The sequence below is a fragment of the Lampetra fluviatilis genome, chromosome 34 (assembly GCF_964198595.1).
Source record: "Lampetra fluviatilis chromosome 34, kcLamFluv1.1, whole genome shotgun sequence".
Classification (NCBI taxonomy): domain Eukaryota; kingdom Metazoa; phylum Chordata; class Hyperoartia; order Petromyzontiformes; family Petromyzontidae; genus Lampetra; species Lampetra fluviatilis.
This window is the reverse complement of record NC_136308.1, coordinates 10,645,407-10,671,463: the sequence shown is the minus strand read 5'-3', so window position 1 is coordinate 10,671,463 and position 26,057 is coordinate 10,645,407. Positions and strand designations below refer to the sequence as shown.

At 52.6% G+C, this 26,057-nt stretch overlaps 1 protein-coding gene across 1 annotated transcript; it reads right to left on the bottom strand.

Annotated features, from left to right (window-relative positions):
• Window positions 1-173: 173 nt before the first annotated feature.
• On the bottom strand, window positions 174-7,624 carry IL17RE (interleukin 17 receptor E). Its single transcript, XM_078872553.1, has 5 exons — window positions 7,586-7,624; window positions 5,456-5,516; window positions 3,596-3,712; window positions 2,052-2,606; window positions 174-604 (listed from the first exon to the last, which is right to left on the bottom strand). The coding sequence occupies exons 1-5, from the start codon at window positions 7,622-7,624 to the stop codon at window positions 174-176; spliced, it is 1,203 nt and encodes a 400-aa protein (XP_078728679.1).
• Window positions 7,625-26,057: the final 18,433 nt, after the last annotated feature.

The window sequence follows — 26,057 nt, the reverse complement described above, 5'->3', positions numbered from 1 at the left end:
CGTCTGGGCAGCATGGAAGAGTAGGCCAAACACATTTTAGAGTGACTCTCTGGAGTTCTTCTAGTAGAGGCCTTTCTGCCGGCAGTGGCATCACAAAGAAATTGTGGGGTTGCGCCTTTGCCTTTATCTAGCAAAAAAAAAAATCTTCGTCCAAATGTCCGGGCAACTGGCCGTCAGATGTCTGTCATGACACCTCCTTGTCCCGCGTTGGTCACGCTGGACGCGAGCGAGCGTGGTGGCGCAGGGCCGCCCCACACCCCCTCCCGCTCCTCGTCCACGCCCAGCAGGTCCACGCGCTGCCTCGCGTCCTCCAGCTCCGAGAGCGTCGCCTCCAGGGCCTCCAGGGCCCTCGAGGCTTCCAGGTCCTCCCGGGGGTCCCAGGTCCCTCCCCGCTGAGTCCCCAACCCCTGGGCCCTGGGCGCCCCCCGCAGGAGCCTCGCGCACAGAGCGTCCAGGTCGCGCGGGAGCGAGAAGCAGGGCTGCGACCTCAGCGCGGGGGGCACGTCCCAGGGGCCCCCCGCACCACGTAGACACGCCACCAGGACGCGTGGCCCCCCACCACAGTGGGGGGCACCCAGCAATAGCTCCAGGGTGGCGTCCAGCACTGACATAAGGTGTGGGAGGTGAGGGGTGAATGGGGCAGAGCGGGGCAGGTTAGTGCGCACTTTGGGTCCCGTGTTTAACGTTTAGTTTGTTTGGATTTGTTACCTGGGTGGTTCCGTTTATCCGGCTACGCGGATATTTTAGACGGGGGATCCGTGGTGCTGCGTGAATAGAGTGAGCAGCGGCAGCAACATGAACATAAAAACATCGATATTGCAGAAAACGAGTGCAGAAGGGTCCTTGATGGATATTGCACAACTAGTAAATGAAGCGTTTAACGGTCGTAAACTGAAGTAAAAGTAAACTATTTTTATTTTACCAGGTAAGGGCCACCGAGCTATATAGCTCGTTTTCAGAAGCGAATGATAGTTCAACAAAGTGGCTTATCACATGGAAATATATATAAGTCCAAAACACATGTATATAAATCTGGAGGGAAAAAGACCCAAAGAGAAATCCACGCGACCATCAGGAGAGCATGCAAAGTCCCAATATAGAGGCGTCAGGGCCGAGATCGAACCCATGACCTGTACATCAGGCGAGGTAGTTAACATCTCGCCACTGTGGCTCCCCATAAAGCGCACACCAGAACAATATGAGAACAAGAGAAGCCAGACAAGTTACATGTGCAAGCAAGCTCTATATATCAGTCCAACGGTGATATAAAACATAATTAGTGTTCACAGGGAATCGTCCACAGGGGTTATTTTATGGGACGGGGTTGTAAGGTGGGACAAGCTTGAATGGGACTAAGGGATTTAATGGGACTAGGGGAGTCAATAGGACTAAAGGCGCCTAAGGTGCACTATCTCTAGGAAAATGTATGGACCAAAGGGATAGATTGTGGGGGGGGTCCCATACACTGGGGTATGATTTTGGGTCCCATTCGCAGGGGTATAATTAGGGGTCCTGTATGCTGGGGTACAAGGTGAGGTCAAAATAAATGTAACCGGGGGGGTGGGGGGGGTGGGGGGGGTGGGGGGGTGGGGGGGGTGGGGGGTGGGGGGGTGGGGGGGGTGGGGGGGGTGGGGGGGTGGTTGTACGTTGGGGTATAATTGGGGCTCACGTATCCCGGGGTGATAATTTGGTATGAGGAAAGGGTTGGTTACATTTTGATTTAAAGCTTTCGTGACTACAGGGATTCATATTATTGGTTCTTTCGGTCACGTAGAAGGGAAATAATAAAATAATATAAATATAAAACAATAACAAAGAATTCCATTAAAAAAAATTATTGTTTTATATTTATATTATTTTATTATTTCCCTTCTACGTGACTTTACCGAAAGAACTAAGAATATGAGAGGGTTGGTTGATTGTAAGAACCGAAGAGCCGGGGTGAATTTGCAGCATAACTGAAGTGGGGGGCAGGAGTGGAGAGGCTTGAGTAACTTGTGTGTGTGTGTAGTGCGTTGGTGGTGGTGGTGGTGGGGGGGTTCCCATCTCACCGTCCCCTCTGGGCTCAGCCCCCGCACCCCGACCTCGCGTGCCCGGCGAGCAGATCACCAGCACGGTGGCGCGCATCTCCTCCTCGCTCCTCCTTCTCCTCCTCCATGACCACCACCACGGAGAGGAAGCAGATGACGACGATGACACCGACGGAGATAAGGGGGATGAGGATGCTATGGATACTGCAAATGGGAATGCTGTCGATGGGGATGATGGTGAGGACGTTGAGGAGGAGGGGGTAGTGGAGGAGACAACGGAGGTCAAGGAGGTGGCAACCCAGCGAGCTGGGCCCAGCTGGGCGAGACGCACGCTCTCCCATGCGTCAAGCACCACGTGCAGCGCGTGCCCGCAGCGAGCGCGCAACAGCCACGCCAGCTGCAGCACGGCCTGGTGAAGGATGGCCTGGTCGTGCGAGTGGACGATGAGGAGAGGCGGCCAGGGTAGTGGTGGCGGCGACGACGGCGGAGGTGACGGTGACAGTGGTAACGACGATGGCGGCGATGGCGTCGCGGTCGAAGAGCGGAGGAGCGGCGATTCCGTCATTGGTAATCCATCTGGCAGGGGATCAGACAATCAGTTTAATACTGGTAGGAACCACCTGGTTACACCAGCCCACAGGGGATTATTGTGTCCGTCCGTCGTGCAGGGAGGGGCTTGGTGGGGAGGGGAGGGTGGGGAGGGGCTGGGTGGGTGGGTTTGGGTGGGGCTGGGTGGGGAGGGGAGGGGAGGGTGGGCAGGGGCTGGGTAGGGAGGGTGGGGATGGGCTGGGTGGGGAGGGTGGGGAGGGGCTGGGTGGGGAGGGTGGGCCTGGGTGGGGAGTGGGAGGGGTGGGGCTGGGTGGGCAGGGGCTGGTCACCCCGTGGTGCTCTTATAAAACTCAACGTTTAACCTACTCACGCCAGCTTGTGCCCGCCCTCACAGTCAGGCATATTTGCGGAATACACCACGCCGCCGTTGACCCTGGCCATTGACCGAGCAACCCAACGTTCCTACCAGCTCCCTCCGCAGGAATGTGTTTATTTCGATTTCGTGTCTGTGGCATAGTTATTTGTTGCCGCGTGTGATTTCAACGTCTGATTTGCAACAAATATCTTGCCAAAAGTGACCCGAATTGTGCTGTTCTGGTTGTGCGATGGGTGCCATGTCAAGAGGTGAAGCGTCCATTTGGAAAACATTTCAGCGAGCAGTGCACACTTATGACGGCGAACGACGCCCTGGATTGGACATTATAAAACTACTCCTGAGAATTTGTGTTGTTTGATTGGTCGAGTAGTCGAACTAGTATTCGGTAGGGACATCAATCACTCAAATCACTCAAATAATCGGATATCGCAGCTCGAGTGGTAAGTGGTGCAGGGTGTCGTGGTGGTGAGCGGTGTAGGGGGTAGTCGTGATGGTGAGCGGTGTAGGGGGTGGTGGTGATGGTGCGCGGTGCATGGTGTGGTGACGGTGAGCGGTACAGGGTGTGGTGGTCGTGGTGGTGAGTTGTGGCAAGTGGTGGTGGTGAGTTGTTGGGAGTAGTGGTGAGTATGCCACCGCTCACCTTCACGTGCGTAGGACGTCTCTCTGTGCCGCGTTCCACGTGCGAACCGCACAGCGAGCAGCACCGCCCCAACGAGCGGGAGGAGGAGGAAGAGGAGCAGGAGGAACTGGAGGGAACCTAGGAGGGGCGTGGGGGGCGATGGGAGAGAGGCAAGAGGAGCGGCTTAGGAGGACAAACATTACCGACTCCCCAGCAACTTGGGATACATTTCTGAAAAGCTGCTAGGCTGGCTTGCAAGTAGGGACTATTGGCATAAGGCACTACCACTAGAGCACAAGGTATGCCTGATCCACAATATTCCTATATTATTGTGCGGGTGGGGGGGTGGGGTGGCACGTGCCCCCCCAATGATCCGATCGAAATCCCTCATTTCGATCGGATCATTGCGGTTTATTAGTAATAAATCAGCACTGCCACTGTGAAGCATGTTATCACGTGTCAGGGATTCTATGAGATGATAGGACAATAGTCTGAGTCCATAATTGGCAATAAGTAACGGCAAACCAGTTATAAGTGACTCACAAAATTGTGTGCAGTAGCGTATACAGTCCACGACTTCCCTGAAGGCAAACACCTTCAGCGAGCACGATGCCGATCACACACAGTTCGAATTCAACCCACGCATCGAATAAAAAGCAAGGGACAAGTCCTTACTAACAACTCCATTTTTCATTGCTGGAGGGGTTGCCTCCCTCCCTACCTGAAAATCCTGGCTCCGCCATTGCCTCCACCCACTAATCCGTTCAACCACCCACTCATCTGAGCGTGGAGCCGCCCTGCAGCTGCGGGTGGCTGTCAGGACCAGACGGGGGCGATGCACGCGCGCGTGGCCGCGGAGCGGGGCAGCTGCGCCAGAGGTCACAAATAAGTTTTGATTCCTTACCCGTACCCGGCCGCACCAGGATCGCAAACGGGTACCCATACCCGGCCGTACCGGTACCCTACGGCCGGGTACGGGTAGGGTACGGGTATCGGGTACCTGATTGCGACCTCTGGGATGAAGCCATGTTGCAGGAGCGGGTGGGTTCATTCTAGGAACTTGAATTGTGAGAAGAGACAAGACGTTGGGAAATGAGTGACAAACGGTTACTCACCAGTGACTCACGGTCTACCCGTACCCGTACCCGGCCGCACCAGGGTCGCAAACGGGTACCCGTACCCGTACCCGGCCGGGTACGGGTAGCCGGGTATTGAGTAGGGTACGGGTATCGGGTACCCGGTTGCGATCTCTGGGCTGCGCGCATGCGGGGCTCGAGTTGGTTTGGGTTAGGTCGAAAGCAGCGGTGGGGAACCTTTTTGCTGCCAAGGGCCATTTGGATATGTATAAGATCATTCGCGGGCCATACAAAATTATCACCTTAAAAATTAGCCCGTTATATATGTGGTCAAACATTTAATTAACTCACCCCTAATGCGATGGCTGGAACTGCTTTTCTTTGGCGAGGCGTGTGATGATGTTAGCTGGTATTGATGCTGTTGCTACTCGCAACTGCTTTTCCAGATTTGCTCTTAGATTTATTGAATTTCGAGTCCCGCCTGCGGTTGCCTTGGCAGGGCCACACCAAATGATTTCTCGGGGCCTTATACGGCCCGCAAGCCGGACGTTCCCCACCCCTAGTCTAAAGACTCGCATCTGGCGGGCAAGTTGGCTTTGAGCCAGGGCTACAGCTCGTGCTAGTCTCTGGATGACAAGGTTTTTGGCTCGGGGTAGAACCAGTGCTAAGTTTGCTCTTCCCACCACACCACTTGCCCCTTCCCGGCCATATTTGTGATGCAGGTTCTGTCCTCTGTTCCGTGAATGTGTTCATTGCGAGTCTGTGGCAAGGCACGCGGTGAGGTTGCCGCTGCGCACTCCGGCACCTGCAGGCGTGGAGATGCAGTCCGTGTGGCTCAGCACCCGGTACTCGCTGGAGCTCCACACCTAAGCCACACACACACGAGCGGTCACTGATGGGCCGTGATGGGACGTGATGGTCTGTGATGGCTCGTGAAAACCCACGATGGATAGAGACGGTTCGTACTCGTTCAGGGGTCGGCAACCTTTCAAAGAAAAAGAGGTCTTTTTTTTCTAACAAAATAGTTCGAGAGCCGCATTTCACGCAGAAAGAGCCACTTGTACACAACACACAGCAGCAGGGGTACAGCAGATGACGCCACACATCCTGACTTAAATAAACAAAATAGGTGATCGAATCAACTGCGTCTATTTAGGTGTTTTTTCCCCCTGTGTTAGTCTTTAGCAATGCGGCTTGTCTGTTGTACATTTTGTTGTCACCAAGACGCTTGCATATGTAGTGCTAATACTCACGCGATCCGGGGGTAGAAATAACCACGTGATCCCAGGTTATTGTTAAGATGACGTCACCAAGGAAAAGAAAGAGAAGGCGGGGCGTGAGAGAGAAGGCGGGGCGTGATAGAGAGAACGCCCAGGAGGAGAACAGTGACGTCACCAGATGAGGCGGGGCTATCAGGGCGCTTCCTGGTGGGATCTTGAGTGGAGTGGTTGCACGCGGTCTGACCTCGCGAAACTCAATACACATCTATGGGAGCGGGGCCCGATTTACGACGGGGTCTCCAGGCATGCATTTCAACGTCATAAAAGCGGGGGGAGACCGCCTGTGCCACGTTTTCGAGCGTAAAGAACTGAATTATCTCAAAACAGTTTTCAAAAAATGGCTGCCCGCAAGGTGGCAGCCACAGAGCTGCAAGGGGTCGGTCAAAGAGCCACTGCATGCGGCTCCGGAGCCGCAGGTTGCCAGCCCCTGTACTAGTTCATGATGGTGTGTGATGGGTCACAATGGTTTGAGATTGGCCCTAATAGCCAATTGATGGCTATGGATATTGATGGTGATCTGTGATTATTGATGATGGCCCTTGCTCGCTCATGATAGCCTACTAGATTCCACAATGGCTCATGTTTCTGCACGCACAAAGATCCCCCATATAGCCTGAACAGACTGTTGAGCAGGGGCGGTTTCTTCATTAGGGCGATTGGGCGACGCACCACCAATGTCATACAACCACAGAGTCACGCTAGCCGTCACTGTGCCTCTGGATATAGTCCAATCAGCGTCATGCTACGTTCTGTGGAGTACCGCCTCTTTTTGGGCGATTTCCCTCCAGCTGAGAATCGCCCAGAGTGGTCCCATAGACTTACATTCAAAGATGTTTTTTTTTCGAACGGGGGCACTGCAATGCATTCTCTATGGCTTCCGGGAGGGCTCCCCCTAACGTGCTTACATCATACGTGCTTACGTCATCATACGTAAGCACGTTTCATCCAACAATATAATTTGTCGCCACCTAGTGGAATCTTTAATAAAAGAGAAACTTGAGTAGTTTGTTTTAATAGTGAGTATAGAAACAAACAAGATGTATTGTAAGAGTCACTTTATTTTTCATTAATATTAAAGAAGTGAAGTTGCCTTTATATGCTTAAGATGTTAATTTATCCATTGCATGGGTGGACCTTATCCTTATCAATCATCCAGACATTTGCCCCCCCTGAGAGATTTTGCAGGAGCCGCCACTGCTGTTGAGGCAAGTGCTGTTAGCTAGCATCTCGGTGTTGATTTCGCAGTCTGCACCAGGAACTAATTTAAGGCCGAGTCGCCTTAGGGGAGGCCCATGACCAGTTCAAATAATCGGCAACGTTACTGGTTGTGAGTGGGAATCGAACTCGAGTCGCCAGGTTAGCAGAGAAGTGCACTTAACCACTACACTACCACCGCCCACTTCTCTATGCACAAAGACAAAGATCCCCCATATAGCCTTAACAGACTGTTAGGGCAAGTGCTGTTAGCGAGCACCTATGAAGGCCGACATGGCACACGAGGGAGTAGATGGCCAACACCACGTTCAGCCGCCTCGGTCTCTTCAGTGGTGATGTTGGGACTAATTCGACCTTCATAGGGCACCGCGCTAACCACTACACTACCGCTCCCCACTTATCCACGCACACGCAAATTAATGTGCGTGCAGGTGTGTTACCTGCACGCACACGGCCCCGCGGTGCAGAGCGTCGATCATGGGCTGCGTCAGCTCAAAGGTCACGGGGAAACTCTGACAGACAGGGTGACACTGGGTCATACAGGGTAATTGAGTGTGTGAGTAAGCGGGTGAGTGAGTTCGTGAATGAGCAAGTAAGTAAATGAGTGAGTGAGGAAGTGGGTAGGTAGGTCAATGAGTGAGTGAATGAATGATCAATTAATTTAGTGAGTGTAAGTGAATGTAAAAGATGAGCGAGCATATGAGCCAGTGTATAACTGAGTGAGTGTAAGAGTGAGCGGATGTATCAGTGAGCGAGTGTGTGAGTGAGTGTATGAGTGTGTTTATCAGTGAGCGAGTGTGTGAGTGAGTGTATGAGTGGGTGTGTGAGTAAGTGTGTGAGTGAGTGTGTGTATGAGTAAGTGAGTGTGTGAGTGAGTGAGTGTAAGAGTGAGCGAGTGTATCAGTGAGCGAGTGTGTGAGTGAGTGTGTGTATGAGTTACGGGGAGTGATAGTGTAGCGGTTAGCGCGCTGCGCTATGAACCCGGCGACCCGAGTTCGATTCCCGCTCACGGCCAACACCAGTGACGATTATCTGAACCCGTCCCGGGCCTCCCCTAGGTCGACTCAGCCTCAAATGAGTACTTGGTGTGGTGTGTAAACATAGCCACTAGGGAAACAAAGGCGGTCGGGCGTGGTGCTGGCCACCCACCCCCTCGTGTACCGTTCTGGCCTTCATAGGTGCTCGCTAACAGCACTTGCCCCTACAGTCTATTAAGGCTATACGGGGGATCTTTATCTTTGTATGAGTGAGTGAGTGAGTGTAAGAGTGAACGAGTGTGTGAGTGAGTGAGCCAGTGTACGAGTGAGTCGGTGTACAAGTGAGCGAGGCTATGAGTGAGTGAGTGTGTAAACGAGTGAGTGTGTAAACGAGTGAGTGTACGCGTGAATGTATAAGTGAGTGAGTGCACGAGTGGCGGGTGTATGAGTGAGCGGCTGTACAATTGAGCCGCTGTACGAGCGAGCCGGAGTATGAGTGAGTGAGTGTATGAGTGAGTGAGTGTACGAATGAGCGGGTGTACGAACCAGCCTGTGTATGAGTGAGTCACTGAACAAGTGAGCCGCTATAAGAGTGAGCCGCTGTACGAGTGAGTCGGTGTACAAGTGAGCGAGGCTATGAGTGAGTGAGTGTAGAAGTGAGTGTGTAAACGAGTGAGTGTGTAAACGAGTGAGTGTACGCGTGAATGTATAAGTGAGTGAGTGCATGAGCGAGCCGGAGTATGAGTGAGTGAGTGTATGAATAAGTGAGTGAGTGTACGAGTGAGCCTGTGTACGAGTGAGCCACTGAACGAGTGAGCCACTGAACAAGTGAGCCGCTGTAAGAGTGAGCCGCTGTACGAGTGAGTCGGTGCGTGCACCTCGACGCTGAGCTCCAGTGTGTCGGCGAGCGCCGTGCGCGCGTTGCCCTCCTCCTGCGTGCCCCGCGCGTAGAGCGACGCGAGCACGAGCAGCGCGCAGCCGCCCGGCTCCACGGCCACGCGCGCGTGCAGCGCGCCCCCCTCTGGCCCCGACAGCCACACTCGCAGCTGCAGGGCGGCTGTGGGAGGGTCAGCAGGGAGACGACACTCGCTCAGACAAGTGGCCCGGTGAACGGATTAGTGAGTAGGTTAACGGATGAGTGGGTGAGTGAACGGATTAGTGGGTGAGTAAATGGATTAGTGGGTGGTTGAACGGATTAGTTCATGGGTGAATTGATTAGTGGGTGAATGGATTCGTTTATGCGTGAACGGAGTAGTGGGTGAGTGAATAGATTAGTGGGTGGGTGAATGGATTAGTTCATGGGTGAATGGATCAGTGGGTGGGTGAATGGATCAGTGGGTGGGTGAATGAAATAGTGGGTAAATGAATGGATTCGTGGATGGTTGAATGCATTAGTGGTTGGGTCAATGGACTAGTTGATGGTTGAATGGATGATTGGGTGGATGGATGAGTGGGTGGCTGGGTGAATGGATGGGCGGGTGGGTGAAAGAGTGTAGTGAATGGATGGATTAGTGATTGAGTGGATGATCGATTTAATGTTCCACAGTTGAGAGGGTGTCTGGGAGGACAAAGTTGTTAGTGGGTAAGTGAGGTGGGTTCGTGAGTGAACGGGAGTGTGAGTGCATGGGTGGGGGTGTGACAAGGTGGATGGGTCAGGGGGTGATCGATTGTATGGTCAGTAGGTTATTGAGTGGGTGAGTGGCTGAGTTACTAAGTGTTCAGGTAAGTGAATGCATGGGTGAGTGAGTAGTTGAGTGTATGGATAGGTAGCTGAAGTAGGTGGATAGGAGGGTTGGGGTGTGGGTTAGTGAGTGAATAGATGGGTGGGTAGCTGCGCACGTTGGTGGGTGAGTGGGTGAGGTGCGCTGTGGTGCGGCGCTCACTGTCCATGAAGGGGCACACCTGCACTCGCTCCTGGGCGTGTGCCAGTAAGAACACCTGGGGGGTGGAGGAGTGAGGTGGGGGGGAGGAGGCAGCGAGAAACATGAGATCCGAGGAATTAACAATTACAGACCAGCAGAGGAACCGCGGTGCTAATCAAACTAAAACTAAACTTTTTTATTTTAACAGGAAAGGCCCACTGAGCTATTTAACTCTTTTTCCGAAGCGAGCTGGCCACAAATGATAGCTCAACAAAGTGGCTTATCACGTGAAAATTTACATAAGCCAAATAATATGAATGCGTGTTGATTCTGAACGTGGAAGAGAAAAACTGTAGGACCCAGAGAAAAATCCACGCCACCACGGGGAGAACATGCAAACTCCAAATATACAGGCGTTAGCGTCGAGATTGAACCCATGATCTGTATACCAGGCGAGGTGGTTAACATCTCGCCACCGTGGTGAGCCCCAGCAGACAAGCACATAGCGGTGAACACGCGTACCTGTGAACTCACGGAAAACATGCCTGTGTGCATGCACACACACCTATGCGTGCACACACACCTGTGCACTCACACTCATACACACCAGTCTATGCATACACGCCTGCCCTTGAGTTTGTGCACACAAATACAAAGATTCATCCTATAGCCTGAACAGAAAGTTGTGGCAAGTGCACGTAGCAGGCATTTATGAAGGTCGGCCAATATGGTACTCGAGGGGGTGGGTGGCCAGCAACACATGCCTGGCCACCGCCGTCTCTCCAGTGCTAATGTTTACACATGCATCAGGTATTCATCCCCTGTTAAGTCTTAACAGAATGTTGGGGTAAGTGCTGATAGCAAGTATCACATATGAAGGTCCACACACACACACAAAGATCCCCAGTATAGCCTTAATAGACTGTTGGGGCATGTACTGTTAGCGAGCACCTACAAAGGCCGGGACAACAGACGAGGGGGTGGGTGGCCAGCACCACGCTGGCCGCCTTTATCTCCCCAGTGGTGATGTTTACATATCTCACCAGGTACTTATTTGAGGCTGAGTCGACCTAGGGGAGGCCCAGAACCGGTTCAGATAATCGTCACCAATGTTGGCCGTGTGCGGGAATCGAACTCGGGTCGCCGGGTTCGTAGCCGACCACGCTAACCACTACACCTCCGCTCACCCCACTGTCGATTATCCTTCCCACACACACGAACCTGCACACACACGCAGGGCAGCCTGGGCACTTGTGTGAGCACGGCACCCCCCTCCTCCCCCTCCTCCCCCTCCTCCACGCTGAGCTGCTCCAGCTCCCAGGAGCAGGCGCCCCCCGTGGCACTCCGCTGGCAGGCGCGCACCACCCAGCGCCCTCGCCGTGGCGCCGCCACTCCCATCGGGCGAGGCCCACGTGCGAAGCTCACGTTCAGCCCCTGGTCCCCCACGGGGAGGACTCCCACCTGCAGCTCCGTATCACCTGGGGGGGGAGCACGGGGAGCACGGGAGTGGGGAATGGATCGGCGATTTAGGAGCTGGTGTATCTACAGCAGAGGGTCGACAACCAACACAACAAGGAGAGCCGCTTTTGCTTGAAATTTGGTAAAAATTATATATATATTTCAAGAGCCACAATCCACGTGAATACAAGACAGTCCCTAAAACTAACGTCACGAAACAGTCCTTAATGAGCCACGTGTGGCTCCGGAGCTGCAGGTTTGCCGATCCCTGCCCATAGTAAACTGGACTTCCATGGTGAACTGGACTTCCATAGTCAGGGGTTGGCAACCAAAATAACAAAACCCATTTTTTTTTTAATTTCAAGAGCAGCACTGCAGGCCTTAAAGAGCCACCGCATGCGGCTCCAGAGCCGACCCCTGGTCTCGAGAAACGAGTGGGGTGGGGAGGTCTTCTGGCAGGGGCGAGAGAGATGGGGGGGGGGGGCAGCGGACGTCTCTGTGAGTCGTGAGGTCCACGTACCAGCTGGCGGTTAGGAGTCGTTATTCCGAAAGGGGATGAGGTCACGCCAAAGCTGATAGCTCGGCTATGGAGCCAACCACCTTGAGCCACGTCCACCGCTCACGCGCGGGGGTGACCCAACGCTCGCGAGACGCCCACGGTGGTACCGGATCGTACCATGACGAAGTATATCGCGGCAGCCCTAGCTCGGAGAGTGGGTGTGCCAGTACCCGTTGTGAGTCTGTGCCATTGTGGATCAGCGGGCACGGGGGGCAGGCGGGCGGGAGGGAGCTCACCGTGGCAGCTCCACGTGGCGCCCCTGGCTACCTCCTCTTCGTGGCAACCTGCGGCAAGGGGCGGGGCAGCGGCGTGCGGTTAGCTTGTGTACAACCACATCATCATCGTCATCATCAGCCACAATCTATCCACTGCTGGGTAAAGTCTTTCCCATTCTGTCGCCATCTCTCGTGGTCGACCCAGCACCTGCGCACGACATGAGCTGATTTCATCGCTCCATCGCCTTTCGAATGACTTCCATTCCTTTTCTGCAACTCCATAATTAGTGTTGGCCATCGACTATCGTCCCTTCTAGCTGTGCCGTGTCCTGCTCAATCCCACTCACTTGTCTTAACAGTGTGACTGATGTCATCCCCCGTGCGTTCTACAATCAACGCATTCGCAAGGCAATCCCAGGCAAGTGTCCGTATCCCCGCGCTTCTTAAATTTTTTTCCCCCCAATTTTGTTCGTGCATTTCTGCGCCACGTGTCAAGAGCGGGTAGCACGTGATGTGCACCCGCACAGCCAGTGGTCACCGCGGCGAGGCTGTGCACAGCGTAGCAGCGTGCGGGCCGTACCGGGAGCAGTGTAGAACACAGACGCCGCTTCGCTGCCCCCCGGGAGGCTGTACACGTTCACGAGCACCGCCTCGCCGGGCGACACGCATGCGCACGCCTGCACTCGCCACTGCGGCACAACAACAACAACAACAGCCGCCGCCGGTCAACAATAAGCAGCGGTGACATCGCCACGTGAAGTATTGAAGTCCCGCTGGCTGGAGTTCATGGGACAGACCCATGTGGCATGGGTTGACTGAGATGACCGGCAAATGCACCAACTATGCTCCTCACAGTGCTAACTCGGCGTCTTAGCCGTCCGGCGCTCCACTTATTGTTGTGAGCGTCGTTCGTCTGCCCTTTGAGGGAAGCCCTTCGGCCAGTAGTGGCACGAGCCACTACGGCGACGGTGCTCGTGTGCGACGACGAGGATTATTTCCCATTAAACTCGTGTACACGAACATGCCAATCTCTCCCTTAAACGCCGCTGCTGTGCGTGCGTGCGGCGACGGGACGCCTTTCCATCTGTGACCCCGCCGACTTACCCTTGGGTGACACCCACCTCAAACCTCGATATAACCTCTTGTTGCAGCAGCTCTTTCCTGTTCAGCAGTTCTACTGCTGTATCTTTTCACCTGATGATGATTGCTTGTGTTGCGAGTGAAACGTCGTGATTTATTATTTACTTTTCTACCTACGTGAATTAACCGAAAGAACCAAAGAGTATGGGATTCCTGCAGTCACGAAAACTTCAAATCAAGAGAGTACCATTCTTGTTTAGCTGTCGCCTTGTATTTGCTCACAGGAACACACCGAGGGAGTGGGGTGATGCAATTAGCGAGACGCCGTGGCGTAATGGGGCTCCAGCGACCGAGTGCCGTGCACAGTGTTTTTTGTCAACCCACTGCTGGACGAGGGGCTCCACCAACACACCTTCTGCCATACTTCACCACGCCGGTCAGTGTGAATTGAAGGTAGGAGGAGTGCGGGATGGCCACGAACTTTCCTGCACTGCCCTCTACTGCGAACAATATCTACGACACGTGTTTTATGCATGGTGACGGTCGCCCATGCAAGGTGTATCCAGCCTTAAAATTTTGCTCAGCTTCCGAGATCGGACGAAATTGCGCGTGCTCCAGTTGATTTGGCCACAGGCACCAGTGCTCTAGTAAATGTTTAAATTCTGGAGTTGAATTCACAAAGCCTCCTCTAATGCAGGGGTACCTCTGTGCTTTGTGTCCGAGAGCAACCAGTGACAAACACGTGAACCCAGGAGAAGCAAGATCCACCCAGGGGCAGCGATACATTCATATCGGTTAATATTCCAGAAAACAAATGTCGTGTTTCATGTTGACATTGGCACGAGAAGACCAGGCGATGGCAACAATACACAAATCGCATTCCAAGTGAACAGGGCCGTGCGGCAGACACGTTGCAGAAGCTGTTAATACTACAGTAGTGTTTCCCAACTTGTGGGTCATGGGCCAATATTGATCTGCGGCTCCATGCGAAGTGGTCTGTGAGACTGTTGCAGATTCTACGATTTTCTTTCCACAAAGATCGAGATGGGACCATGGCCAAAAGCCATTGATGCCACCTCCACGACACCTCCTTGCCGAGGCGTTTTACGCTCAGGCCAGGTTCTGCAGCTGCTGCGCAGTCGACACGCGGTGACTTCCGTGATCTGCCCTGACAATATCTCACCATTTGGTCTTAGACCCACACAGTGACCCTTAGGCTCACAGAGACCCATCGGCTCACACAGAGACCCACAAGCTGACACAGAGACTGCCAGGCTCATACAGAGACCTATCGGCTCACACAGAGACTCACAGACTCACACAAAGCCCCACAGGCTCACAGAGACCCACGGACTCACACAGACACCCATACATTTACACACAGACCCAGAGATCTGCCACATAAGACTCCTGGAGACCACTCCAATGCCCCTCTCGACAATCGGTCCTCCCCCATCCTGCATACGCGTGGTCCTATCCAGCGCGACCATTCTTGCCTGATCAAATCAGCAGCACTTTCCGCACCAAGTTTTCTTACCGACTGTCTCACAAAATGTCAACTATTTCCCTGCCCATTGCACAACTGTCTAGACTGCATTAATGACCTCATCAACACAGCTGCTGGGCACCGTCTGGATACGATGACTGCCGGCATCGGTTACTGATGCCATGATTGGAGAATGATCGTCTACGAGAGTCTGACGATGATCCGCGTGGGGCCCCAGACGGGGTCGGGCACTATTCCGTTTAGGCCACAGCGCCCGCGCGTGCCCAGTGACACGGTCGCGCAGGCAAGCGCCGCCATCTCTTTGCTGTGGGGATAAGGACGGGAGGGGTGACCTGCGCAATGCCGACATGCCACCGCTCGGTCGCCGAGTGTGTGAACGCGTGCGCGCATTTATTTTCTAGATCCGACGCTGTCTGTGAATGGTGAGAAAATCCATCGAAACAAGGAGAACGTGGTGTGGAGGCTGAAACTGAACAGGAAGAAAGATTTTTCGATTTAAAGCTTTCGTGACTGCAGGGATTCATATTCTTGGAAATCATCATCAGGTGGGTTTCACACCTGATGATGGTGGGTTTCACACCTAATGACGATTGCTTGTGTTGCAATCGAAACGTCGTGAGAATTTTATTGTTTTATTTGTATTATTTTATTACTTCCCTTCTACGTGACTTTACCGAAAGAACCAAGAACATGAATAAAGATGTGCGGAGCTGTGATCGCTTCTCTGCTGCCCGACGGAGCGACCAGATGTTCAACCCTTCTTGAAAGTTGGTGGTCCAAACAATATCACGGCCCAAACAATCCACATTCAGCGCTCTTTGAAGATGGTGGTCTATGTATGTATCTATGTTGAACTTCTTTCGCAACGTACATACACAACAGTGCTCATCGGAGGTACACGCAATGTATAGGGTCACGTGCTATGCATGTGGGGCAAGTGGTTGGGAGCAGTGTCTTCCTGACGTGTGCGAGTAGCACAGCTCTGCGTGGTGATTTTTCTCTTGAGTTGGTGGTCTAGGCAAGGCTGACAGTGTCGCACACGCAATGTGGTGGCCACGTGCCACTCAAGCAGGGCGAGTGGATTGGGAGCAGCATAACTCTGCGTGTCGCTTTCTACGTGGACGCTTTTTGTAAAGAGAGGAAGTCGTCGGGAATGTTGTGTAAAGTAGAGGGGTGAATCATTTGCCTATCAGATGATCACCCCAGTTGTTGGACTGCTTTGCACAACCGCGACAACAGGAGACACGATAAGAGGCAATATTTGTAGTATTTTCGTGAGCCGGTTTCACACACACACAGGCGGCGTTCGTGACGCTGAGACAACACAAGCTGTGGCTCACGCGAGAGTTGGGCTGCTGTCGTGATGCTCGATACAATCTCCAGAGAAAACAATTGTCAACATTTTGCTTGCTTTTCAACATTCCTCCCTCCTCCTCTGCTTTTTGATGAAACATCAAATCAATTGGGACATGTGCTCGTGATGTATAACAACTTGATTTAATTGGCTCTTAACTAAAAATAAACCATTTTTATTTTACCAGGTAAGGCCCTCTGAGCTATTACAGTTCTTTTTCAGAAGCGACCTGGCCCAAATGATAGCTCAACGAATTGGCTTATAATGTGGACATTTATAACGGCAGCCAAATGCACTAAATGCGTGTCTTTAAACGGCTCTGTCGGATAGCGAAGGGTACAGCTGAACATTGGCATTATACCTATACAATGATATAACCCAAAATAAACTAGTTACGAAGAACGCTGTGACGTTTAAAGGCTTAAACAATATTATTTTGTGACAGTGCGTTGGCAATGGCACACAAACAAGCGTAACTAAAACTCAAAACATTCGTCAATAACACCGTGGCCCTATAATTAATTAATTCACAAACATAATTGCTCACGTCTCGGGCAATGGCCCTTCTTCAGAGACACTGATGGAGAAACTTGTTATCAACGCAGTCTCCAGGAGTTGGGTCCACATTGATCTGAAGAAATATAGGACGAGATTGCCCAAGGAATTTCTGGGGATGATTTGAGATTTAAGGGCATAAACTCAAGGGAGCCAAGAGATAGAGCGAGTCTGAGAGCGCATCCACTGAGGAGATAGAGCGATGATTTTGGTTCATGTGCAAAGCGCTAGGTAGATTATTATTACATTGCAGCATCGTGAGGGGTAGTGGCGGCTTGGGGAGGACTTAAACCTGCAGTGGATTGTCTACGGCTACTGCTGCTGATGAAACTCAAGGGAGAGATGTAGCATTGATGTTGAATGTGGGCATTGAAAGTGTCAAGATCTCCATGCTCTCGTGACGCCAGTCACAAGGCCATTCCACTGAAGCCACTTTCCTACACGAGATCAGCGAACACCTTTCTCCGCTCCTCTCACTCCCAGCTCTCCGCTGCTCGTGACACCAGACGCCACTCACTCCATCCTCTCCAAGCACGCCTTCGTGGCTACGTTGGCATCCCTTAAATCTCTCCCAGGGGCACTCTCGCCTCTCACACCGCTCTTTCGATGTCTCTGTGCGAAGGCCGTGTAACTGCTCACGAGACCCTGTGCCGTGGAGACCCCAGAGGCTGCATCTAGGGGCCTGCTGCGCTTCCCAGGAGATCTCCTCCCGCTCGGCAAAAACATCTCCAGTTTAAACATTGACCGTGACTCTCTGTGCTGATGACACCGGGCTCTGCATCGCCACTGACGCCATACCAACACCTGCCATTCACCACCAAGTAACGGTGACGTCACCACAGTGCCTGTGCCAGGCCAGGTGCACTTTGAGACCATGTAAAGTGTCGAAGGCTCACTGACAGGAGGTAACAGGACAGACCCGGGTGCCATGGGTTGACGGACTGGCAGATGCACCAGCTGTGTCCCCTACTGTGCCAACGTGCTGCATTTTAGCCACCCGGTACTCCGCTCGTTGTTGCTGGAGGGCGACTGCCTCTAACTGAACAGGAGCGTCACTCTTCAATAGCATCCTCCATGAACCCAGCCTCACCATCCACTCTCACATCGTCGTGGATTGGTTCAAACTTCCACCAGGTAGCTGTTACCAAAACAGACATCCTGCTCATCAGGCAAAAAGTCCACTCTCAATAACTCCAGTATGAGTATCCAATCCTCAACTCAGATCTGCCACTGGTAAGGAGTGTGAGAGACATTCGAACTGCCATTGGTGCTGAGCTTCCGTATCCCATCCCCTCAGCTACAGCTCCTCCACACAGCTACCCTCAGCCTCCCCGTGTCCCCTCAGCTACAGCTCCTCCACACAGCTACACTCAGCCTCCCCGTGTCCCCTGGGCTACAGCCCCTCCACACAGCTACACTCAGCCTCCCCGTGTCCCCTCAGCTACAGCTACTCCACACAGCTACCCTCAGCCTCCCCGTGTTCCCTCAGCTACAGCTACTCCACACAGCTACACTCAGCCTCCCCGTGTCCCCTCAGCTACAGCTACTCCACACAGCTACACTCAGCCTCCCCGTGTCCCCTCAGCTACAGCTACTCCACACAGCTACACTCAGCCTCCCCGTGTCCCCTCAGCTACAGCTACTCCACACAGCTACCCTCAGCCTCCCCGTGTTCCCTCAGCTACAGCTACTCCACACAGCTACACTCAGCCTCTTCGTGTCCCCTCAGCTACAGCTACTCCACACAGCTACACTCAGCCTCCCCGTGTCCCCTCAGCTACAGCTCCTCCACACAGCTACACTCAGCCTCCCCGTGTCCCCTCAGCTACAGCTACTCCACACAGCTACACTCAGCCTCCCCGTGTCCCCTCAGCTACAGCTACTCCACACAGCTACACTCAGCCTCCCCGTGTCCCCTCAGCTACAGCTCCTCCACACAGCTACACTCAGCCTCCCCGTGCTCTGGCTTCTTGGCTCCATCTCCTCCGCACAGCCTCCTCACCTTGTGGCCCCGGGGGTGGCGCGGGGTGGGCACGGGCTGGCGCAGCAGCAGCAGGGTGCACTCCCTGTGCAGGTCGGTGAACACCAGCTCCACGCGCCAGCCCTGAAGCACGAGGGTGCTCGCTTCAACGACACCAACAACAACATCATCATCACGGTCCATAATAATCATTATGGTCATATCGTCATCATTGTCATCGTCAACATTGTCACGACAATATTCATCGACAGCATCATTGTAGGGTTATTGTCATCAGTCAGCATAATACAGTCATGTCAGTAACTATGATTTTAACCATTATCATTACCGTCATTTTCACCATCACTGTCATAATTAATGTCATCATAATACAGTATTCATGATGATAATTAGTATTGGTCATCTCACTCATCATCCTTGCCATGATTATACTGGTCATGATCATCATCAGCCTCCATCATAATCATTATTATCAATCTATCATCATCATCTTCATCATTATATTTGTCAACATCATTGTCATTGTCAGCGTCATTATCACCACCACCACAAAGAATCCAGTTCTACCACTTCAGCCAGACTATCTTTATCTCATCTCCGTCAGCTGTTGTGATCAGAAGAACAACATTCTCTTGTCCGTGGCATATCTGCCAAAACATGGACAGGACCTAGGGTCTCAAGTTATTTCAACTCTTTGGTTTTTTCGGTAAAGTCACGAAGGTAAAACATAAAAATAAATTAAATCACGACGTTTCAGGCACAACACAAGCATCCTTATTCAGGTGGAGACAACTTAGCGAAAGCACACCGCTTAAGTGAATTTATTTATTTATTTTACCTAACTGACTTTACCGAAAAAAACAAAGAGTATGAATCCTTGCAGTCACGAAAATTTCGGATCTAGAATTTATTTCAACTGTCATCCATTTACCTAGGAGAAACCGAGTCCCAAGACTCATTGTCAGCAGGGTGCTGCTACATCGGGATGTTTTGGACAATTCCGTGGGCGAGAAAGTGGCTTCACTTGGGAGTCACCGAGGTACTCATAATTAGAATGCTGCAGAGTTGATCGTCGATTATCCGGCTGCTTCCGACATGATCCGGCAGTCCCGGGCCGATCCGGCAAAACCGTTCCAAAGGCCGTAACGAGTCCGGCTGTCGGCACCGCGTGCGTGACAAAGCGAGTAGCTCTAGGCTTGATTTCAGTGTTAAATATTGTATACGCTACATTATACACTACATACAACTTAAACAATGAAAACACTGCACCACATACATCACCCCGTGATGCAGAGTGGTAGTACAGTAAGTACAGTAACCGTTCACAGGACATGTATTTTTGTCTATTTGTACGTTTGTTTATGCGAATTTGACGTAGTAAACCAATGAAAAACACAAAAATACAACATCGATGATCTGTATATATGTATACTGCAGGAGGAATCCGATGAGCTATAAAGCTCTTGTTCACAGATGTCCAGTAGGGGCGGGTCAGAACGTGACAACAACAAGCAGAACAAAAACACGACACGAGTGTAAAGTGTAGGAAAGTAAACAAATCGTTACAAAACTGATACAAATAAAACCAAACTACATGTTTAATCTTACCAAGGAAAGGTAAACAACCCGTTACAAATTTTTATACAAATAAAACCACACTATTTTTTGTTTTATCTTACCAGGTAAAGCCCACCAATGATCCATTCGCCACTCTTTCATCAACGACCTGGCCACCATCAATCACAATCTCAACTAAGTGGCTTTAACCGTCGTGCGGAACGCCACAGCGGCAAAGCCATCTGAGCAATCCCCTGGGGAGAAAAGCCCACCTCGTAATGTTTGAGGGAGCTGGTAACGCTCAAAGTGGTCCACACGAGACCCACTCACTTACTCTTTGGTTCTTTCGGTAAAGTCACGTAGGTGTCAAATAAATCACGACGTTTCGGGCGCAACACAAGCGACCGCTTGCAGTCTGCCGCAGTCTGCTTCAGCAGCAGGCCATGCTTTCCCACCTGACGACGGACGCTTGTGTTGCGCCCGAAACGTCGTGATTAATTTTATTTGACACCTACGTGACTTTACCGAAAGAACCAAAGAGTATGGATTCCTGCGGTCACGAAAGCTTAAAAAAATCAAGACCCACTCACTTGCTTTGGTTTCCCTGACATCTCACAGCCCACGGGTGTGATTTCTCGACAGACTCGTCAAATCTACCCGTGATCCACCAGCCCCTGGGCCGGTGACGACGCCTCACCACACGGAGGTGGCAACCCTGCCGTGGCATCTCGTCTCTTTTACGTCTTCCCGGGGACATTACGAGTCATGTTTTTTTTGTTTTCAACTGCGTTAGTAGAAGTAGTCGTCATCATAACGGGAGTTTACGCCACTCAAGCCCCCTTCATCGGGCATCGTGATGGAGTACCCAGTGCAGTTCTATATTCTTCCGGTGACATGTCCCAGTTTGTTGAGCCTCAGGAGGTGTCAACCCTACCGTCGGGGCTCACGGCCCAGCTGATGTTGAGGAGGAGGCGGCCCTCGTGGAACGAGGAGGAGACGAGGAGGTCCCGGGGGGAGGCAGGAGCTCGCCACGCGGGTAAAGGTGAATCGCAGGCTCCTGGAGGACACGCCACACACCACACACCACAGCGTGCAGCGGTGCAGTGCCACGCCACAGCGTGCAGTCATCGACACCACGTAAACGCGCCGCTTCTAGGCCATCCCTCACCACACCAAAGTAAACCATCCCACGCGCCTCACCGTACAACTCCACACCGCACCTCATCACCGCGTTCGCTCCACACGCATCGAACGCCCGCACGCACACACACACGGGGGTCGCACCTGGCCTCACCTGGTCGCGCAGTGCAGTTGAGCTCCTGAGCACAAATACAAGACACACAGAGAGAGAGACACGCACACGGACACACGTCCCCATTAGAACTCGACGCACGGCCGTGCAGGGCCCCATTGAAGGGGAACACAACGATTGGCGGGCGGGGGGGAGGATGCGGATGATTTGAAGGTTTCTCACCGAATCCCAGCACCAGGGGGGTCGCGGACAGAGAGATCCTCCTGACAGCGCGGTGGAGGCGATGGCTCCCAGTGGCGCAACGGAGACGCACAGACAACACATCCTCTGGCGGAGCAGCAACAGCAGCAGCAGCAGCGGCGGCAGCAGCAGCGGGTGGTTACTGCTCCACACGGCCACTCTGGGGCCCACGCAGCAGAGTGCAGGAGGCGCCAGTGGAGATACAGGGAACACGAGAGCGCCTCTCTCCCCTCGCCGTTCCTCTCGTCAAGCAGAGTGGCCCCTCCGGTTATTCCTGTTCGCTTCGCGATCTGCTCTCTTGCTCGGCCCGCATCGAGTCAGCCAGCGAGACCCCGGCTGCTGTGAAGCACACGCGACTCCTGAGCGGCGTGGGTGGTGGTGGGGGGGGTTGGAGGCCGTCTGTTGTTGTGGTCGGGCGGTGAACCTGCGCTGTCGGTGGTGGTGATGGTGGGAGGAGCAGGAGGCGAGGTTGAGATTGGGAGCAGAGAGGTGAAACACCGCGTGTTGAGGGATGGAGGGGGGGAAGATGCGGGGTGATGGGGTTGGTGGTGGCGGCTATCTCATTGTGTCGAGCCGGTGCGAGCCTGAGTCGTTCACATTCCTCTTCACGCGCCGCGTGCCACCGAGGAATGCGCGCGGCTGCGTGGAAGGTGTGCGGGGTGCGATCGCTGTTGTTGTGATGATGATGGGGGGAGGCTGCGCAGTTGTTAGCGCGCCGAGTTTGATTCCCGCTCACGGTCAACTTCGGTGGCGAATATATGTACCGGTTCTTGGCCCCCCCACCCACCCCTAAGTCGACTCAGCCAGATGTGTAAACATCACTGGGGATACCAAGGCGACCGTGCGTGGTGTTTGCCACATCGCTCACTCGCGTTTTCCGGCTTTAATAGGTGCTCGCTAACAGCACTTGCCCCAACAGTCAGTTTAAACCAGGCTACTACACAAAGGATCGTCTTAGTCGCGCCCGTTCGGAGACACTCGAGAAACCTCCATAGAACCACGGCAATTTGAACCACCGTGGGTGGAGTGGTGGCGCTATTAAGGTTAGCGCACTGCAGCCCTTAAATTCCGCGATGAGCGAGTGGGGGGGGGGCGAGGTTGGAGGACTGCACAGTCAACGTTAAACAAACTTTGAACAAATCATCCTAAGCGGCCTTTGTCTCTCTCTCCATCCTCCCCCCTCCCTTCATCAACCCGCACGGACCACCGTGGTGAAGTATGGCCAAACAATCCCGATCACCTGAACTACACGTGCTTAATCAAAGTTTGCCCTGAGAGCAGAGCAGTGGTTCTCAAAGTGTGGGTCCCGGTTCCAGCGGTGGTCTGTGACGGTCCTCCAGGTGCTCCGTGGGGCTGTGATGCAAATGCAGGCTGATCCCGACAGTAATGCCAATGTTTTTACCTTATGTTTCGTACACGAATTCATATTTTACTCGTGGTATTTAATTGAACAATCAAGTTCGGTAAAATACTCTGATTAAACTATCATAACCCCAAGATCTAAATGCCCCCTCCCCGCCTAAAATACCTTTGTAGCTGCGTTTTAAAAACAACATGTCTAATGTTACAAGCGGTAATATGAATCATTATGTTTGTATTACTGGCTTGTCACCAGAGGTGGGTGTGGGGGGGTCTGCTGAAATGTTTGCATCGACCGAGTGGCACGCGGGTCCAAAAGAGTTTCAGAAACGCTGCACCAGAAAATGGGTGTCACCTCATTTGATGATCCCAGCTTAAACACACACCTGCCATTCGGTAAGCGCTTTAAAAGCTGCTTCGATCCCTTGCCCATTACATGTCACGAGTGCCGGTGCAGTGGTTCACAGCACATTCGAGTTTACAAACAAAATTCTGCTGAAAAAGCTTTCAGCAGTTTCCCTGCTGTGATTGTCTCACCTAACGATAGTCGCTTGTGTTGCGATCGAAACGTCGTGATCTATTAATTTCTACCCACGTGACTTTACCGAAAGAACCAAAGAGTATGGATTCCTGCAGCCACGAAAGCTTCAAATCCAAATCAATTATAATTTAAAGCCCTTTGGCGTGCACGTCAACCCACGAAGGGTTCGCATCTGTAAGACCTGAGAGAGAACCCCCAATGAACTGAGATAAGCCCCGAATAACCCAAGAGGGAAACCCAATAAACTGAGAAAAAAACCCCTAAGAAAATGAGGCACAGAAAAGTTTAAGTGTCACGCTGGGAAGGATGAGACCACTTTTGGATAAAAGAGGGGTGAGGGGGGGGTAGAAATGAGTTTTCGTGGCAGAAATAGGTGGTTAACGTCGCTACTTGGTGACCCCCCCCGCCCGCCATGGTAAATATAATAATAATCTTGGAGGGTGGTGATTAGTTTACTGCTGTTCTTCTCGTAGAAAGTCTGTGAGTAAAGACAATTCGTGGAGCGGAGCCTTGCACGAGACCCGCACCACTGTGAGCAGCTGCCGGTCCAGCGCTGCAGCAGCAGCTGCAGGGGCTGTGAGACGTTCACAATTGACACTCGACATGTGTACCCTACATAGCTCTGCTCACCCACTGATTGGTGAAGACCTCCCCGTTTCGCGCAGGCAGTGATGTGTGTGTGTTGATCTTCCTTCGGAACGTATGCAGGCAACCGTGCTAATCGGAGGTGCTAATCAGTGAGTGGTATTTGACCACACGTTGAGCAGCGCCGGTTGGAGATGTGGGGTGGGGGAACATAGATTTTGAAGAAAATGAGTACAGTACAGTAAAAAAAAACGATGCACGTTGCTGCTAGTCTCCTCTGCTGCCCACGATGTAGCCCTTAGACAAAGATCCCCCGTATAGCCTTAGCAGACTTTCGGGGCAAGTGCTGTTCGCGAGCACCTATGAAGGCCGGCACGAAACATGAGGGGGTGGGTGGCCAACACCATGCCCGGCTAGCATTGTCGCCCCGGTGGCGATGTTTACATACCGAATTAGGTACTCATTTGAGGCTGAGTCGACCTAGGGGAGGCCTAGGACCGGTTCGGATAATCGTCAGGTTTAGCACGCTAACCGCTAAACTACCACTTTCCACGCACAAAAAGATCCCCCGTATAGCCTTAACAGACTGTAGGGGCAAGTGCTGTTAGCTAGCACCTATGAAGTCCGGAACGGTACACGAGGGGGTGGATGGCCAGCGCCACGCCCGACCGCCTTTGTCTCCCCAGTGGCGATGTTTACACACCGCGTCGGGTACTCATTTGAGGCTGAGTCGACCTAGGGGAGGCCCAGGACCGGTTCAGATTATCGTCATCGGTGTTGGCCGTGAGCGGGAATCGAACTCGGGTCACCGGGTTACGAAGAGCAGCGCGCGAACATTACCCACCACATAGCCCCGCAAACCCTGTGACAACCTGTTTGTACACGCTAGTCGCCCATCCAAGCACTACCCAGGCTCAACTATGTTTAATTTCTGGCATCCTTATCTCGATTCACGTGAATTTCTCTTCGAAGTGGCCCTTGCAAGCAAGCCTGACGGCTGTTGAGACGCCCAATGTCAAAACCAGTCCGGAATTCGCTTGTGTCGAAACAACGCTGCTAAAAGTACACGCTCCCCGAGGGTCGTGTGGCTAATGGTATGTAAGAAAAACACAACTTTTGTTATTTATGTGGCAGCGTATTGTCTGCTTAATGGTCTTGTCAACAGAGGCATTGTTTCATGTGTCTCGGATTGATTTAATCTTCTGCTTAAATGAACGTATTGGCAGTACATCGGTAGTAGTCTTGCGTTCAGCCCACCTCGATCCGAGGGTTATCCGCACCGTGGGCAATCCTTCGCCACTGACTTCTGTCTTCTGCTCCTCCTCCTCATTGCCTGTTCCAGCGTGAGCCTCGTCCATGCTTTGATGTTATCTATCCATGTCATCCTTGCTCTTCCTCGTGCACGTGAACCGTGTATTGTTTTGCATATCCGGCGGTATGCGGTATAACAAAGAAAAGGCAAATTAACGCATTATTTAGTTATTTACCCGCGATTCGCAACCCCGGTCAGAAATTCTTGCGGGGTGGTGCGAGTCAAAATCAGTTCTCGCGATGTCGAAGCAGTCGGAAGACGAACGTCAGCTCAAATTTGGTTTGCAGACGGTTTTATGAGGACCGGTGTGTTTCGCTGCACTGGTGTAGTACCGCCAATACGTCCAGATCCAGGATAATGACCGACTTCTGCCAGCGTGAGATTAATCTCAAATCCGCATCGCCAAAATGGTTTCGGAAATTTCGACGGGTATTCTCTCGCGTGAGGGCTGCTTCAAGCCATGATGTAACCTTCCTCTTGGCCCCGCCCCCCACCTTCCACCCGTGTAGAAACCCAGA

Coding starts and splice junctions, on each gene's coding strand:
- IL17RE (XM_078872553.1), bottom strand. CDS start 7,624: ATGATCGACGCTCTGCACCGCGGGGCCGTGTGCGTGCAG. Junction 5,517..7,585: donor GCGGGGCCGTGTGCGTGCAG/GTAACACACCTG, acceptor TGTGTGGCTTAG/GTGTGGAGCTCCAGCGAGTA. Junction 605..2,051: donor GGCTGAGCCCAGAGGGGACG/GTGAGATGGGAA, acceptor ACCTTATGTCAG/TGCTGGACGCCACCCTGGAG.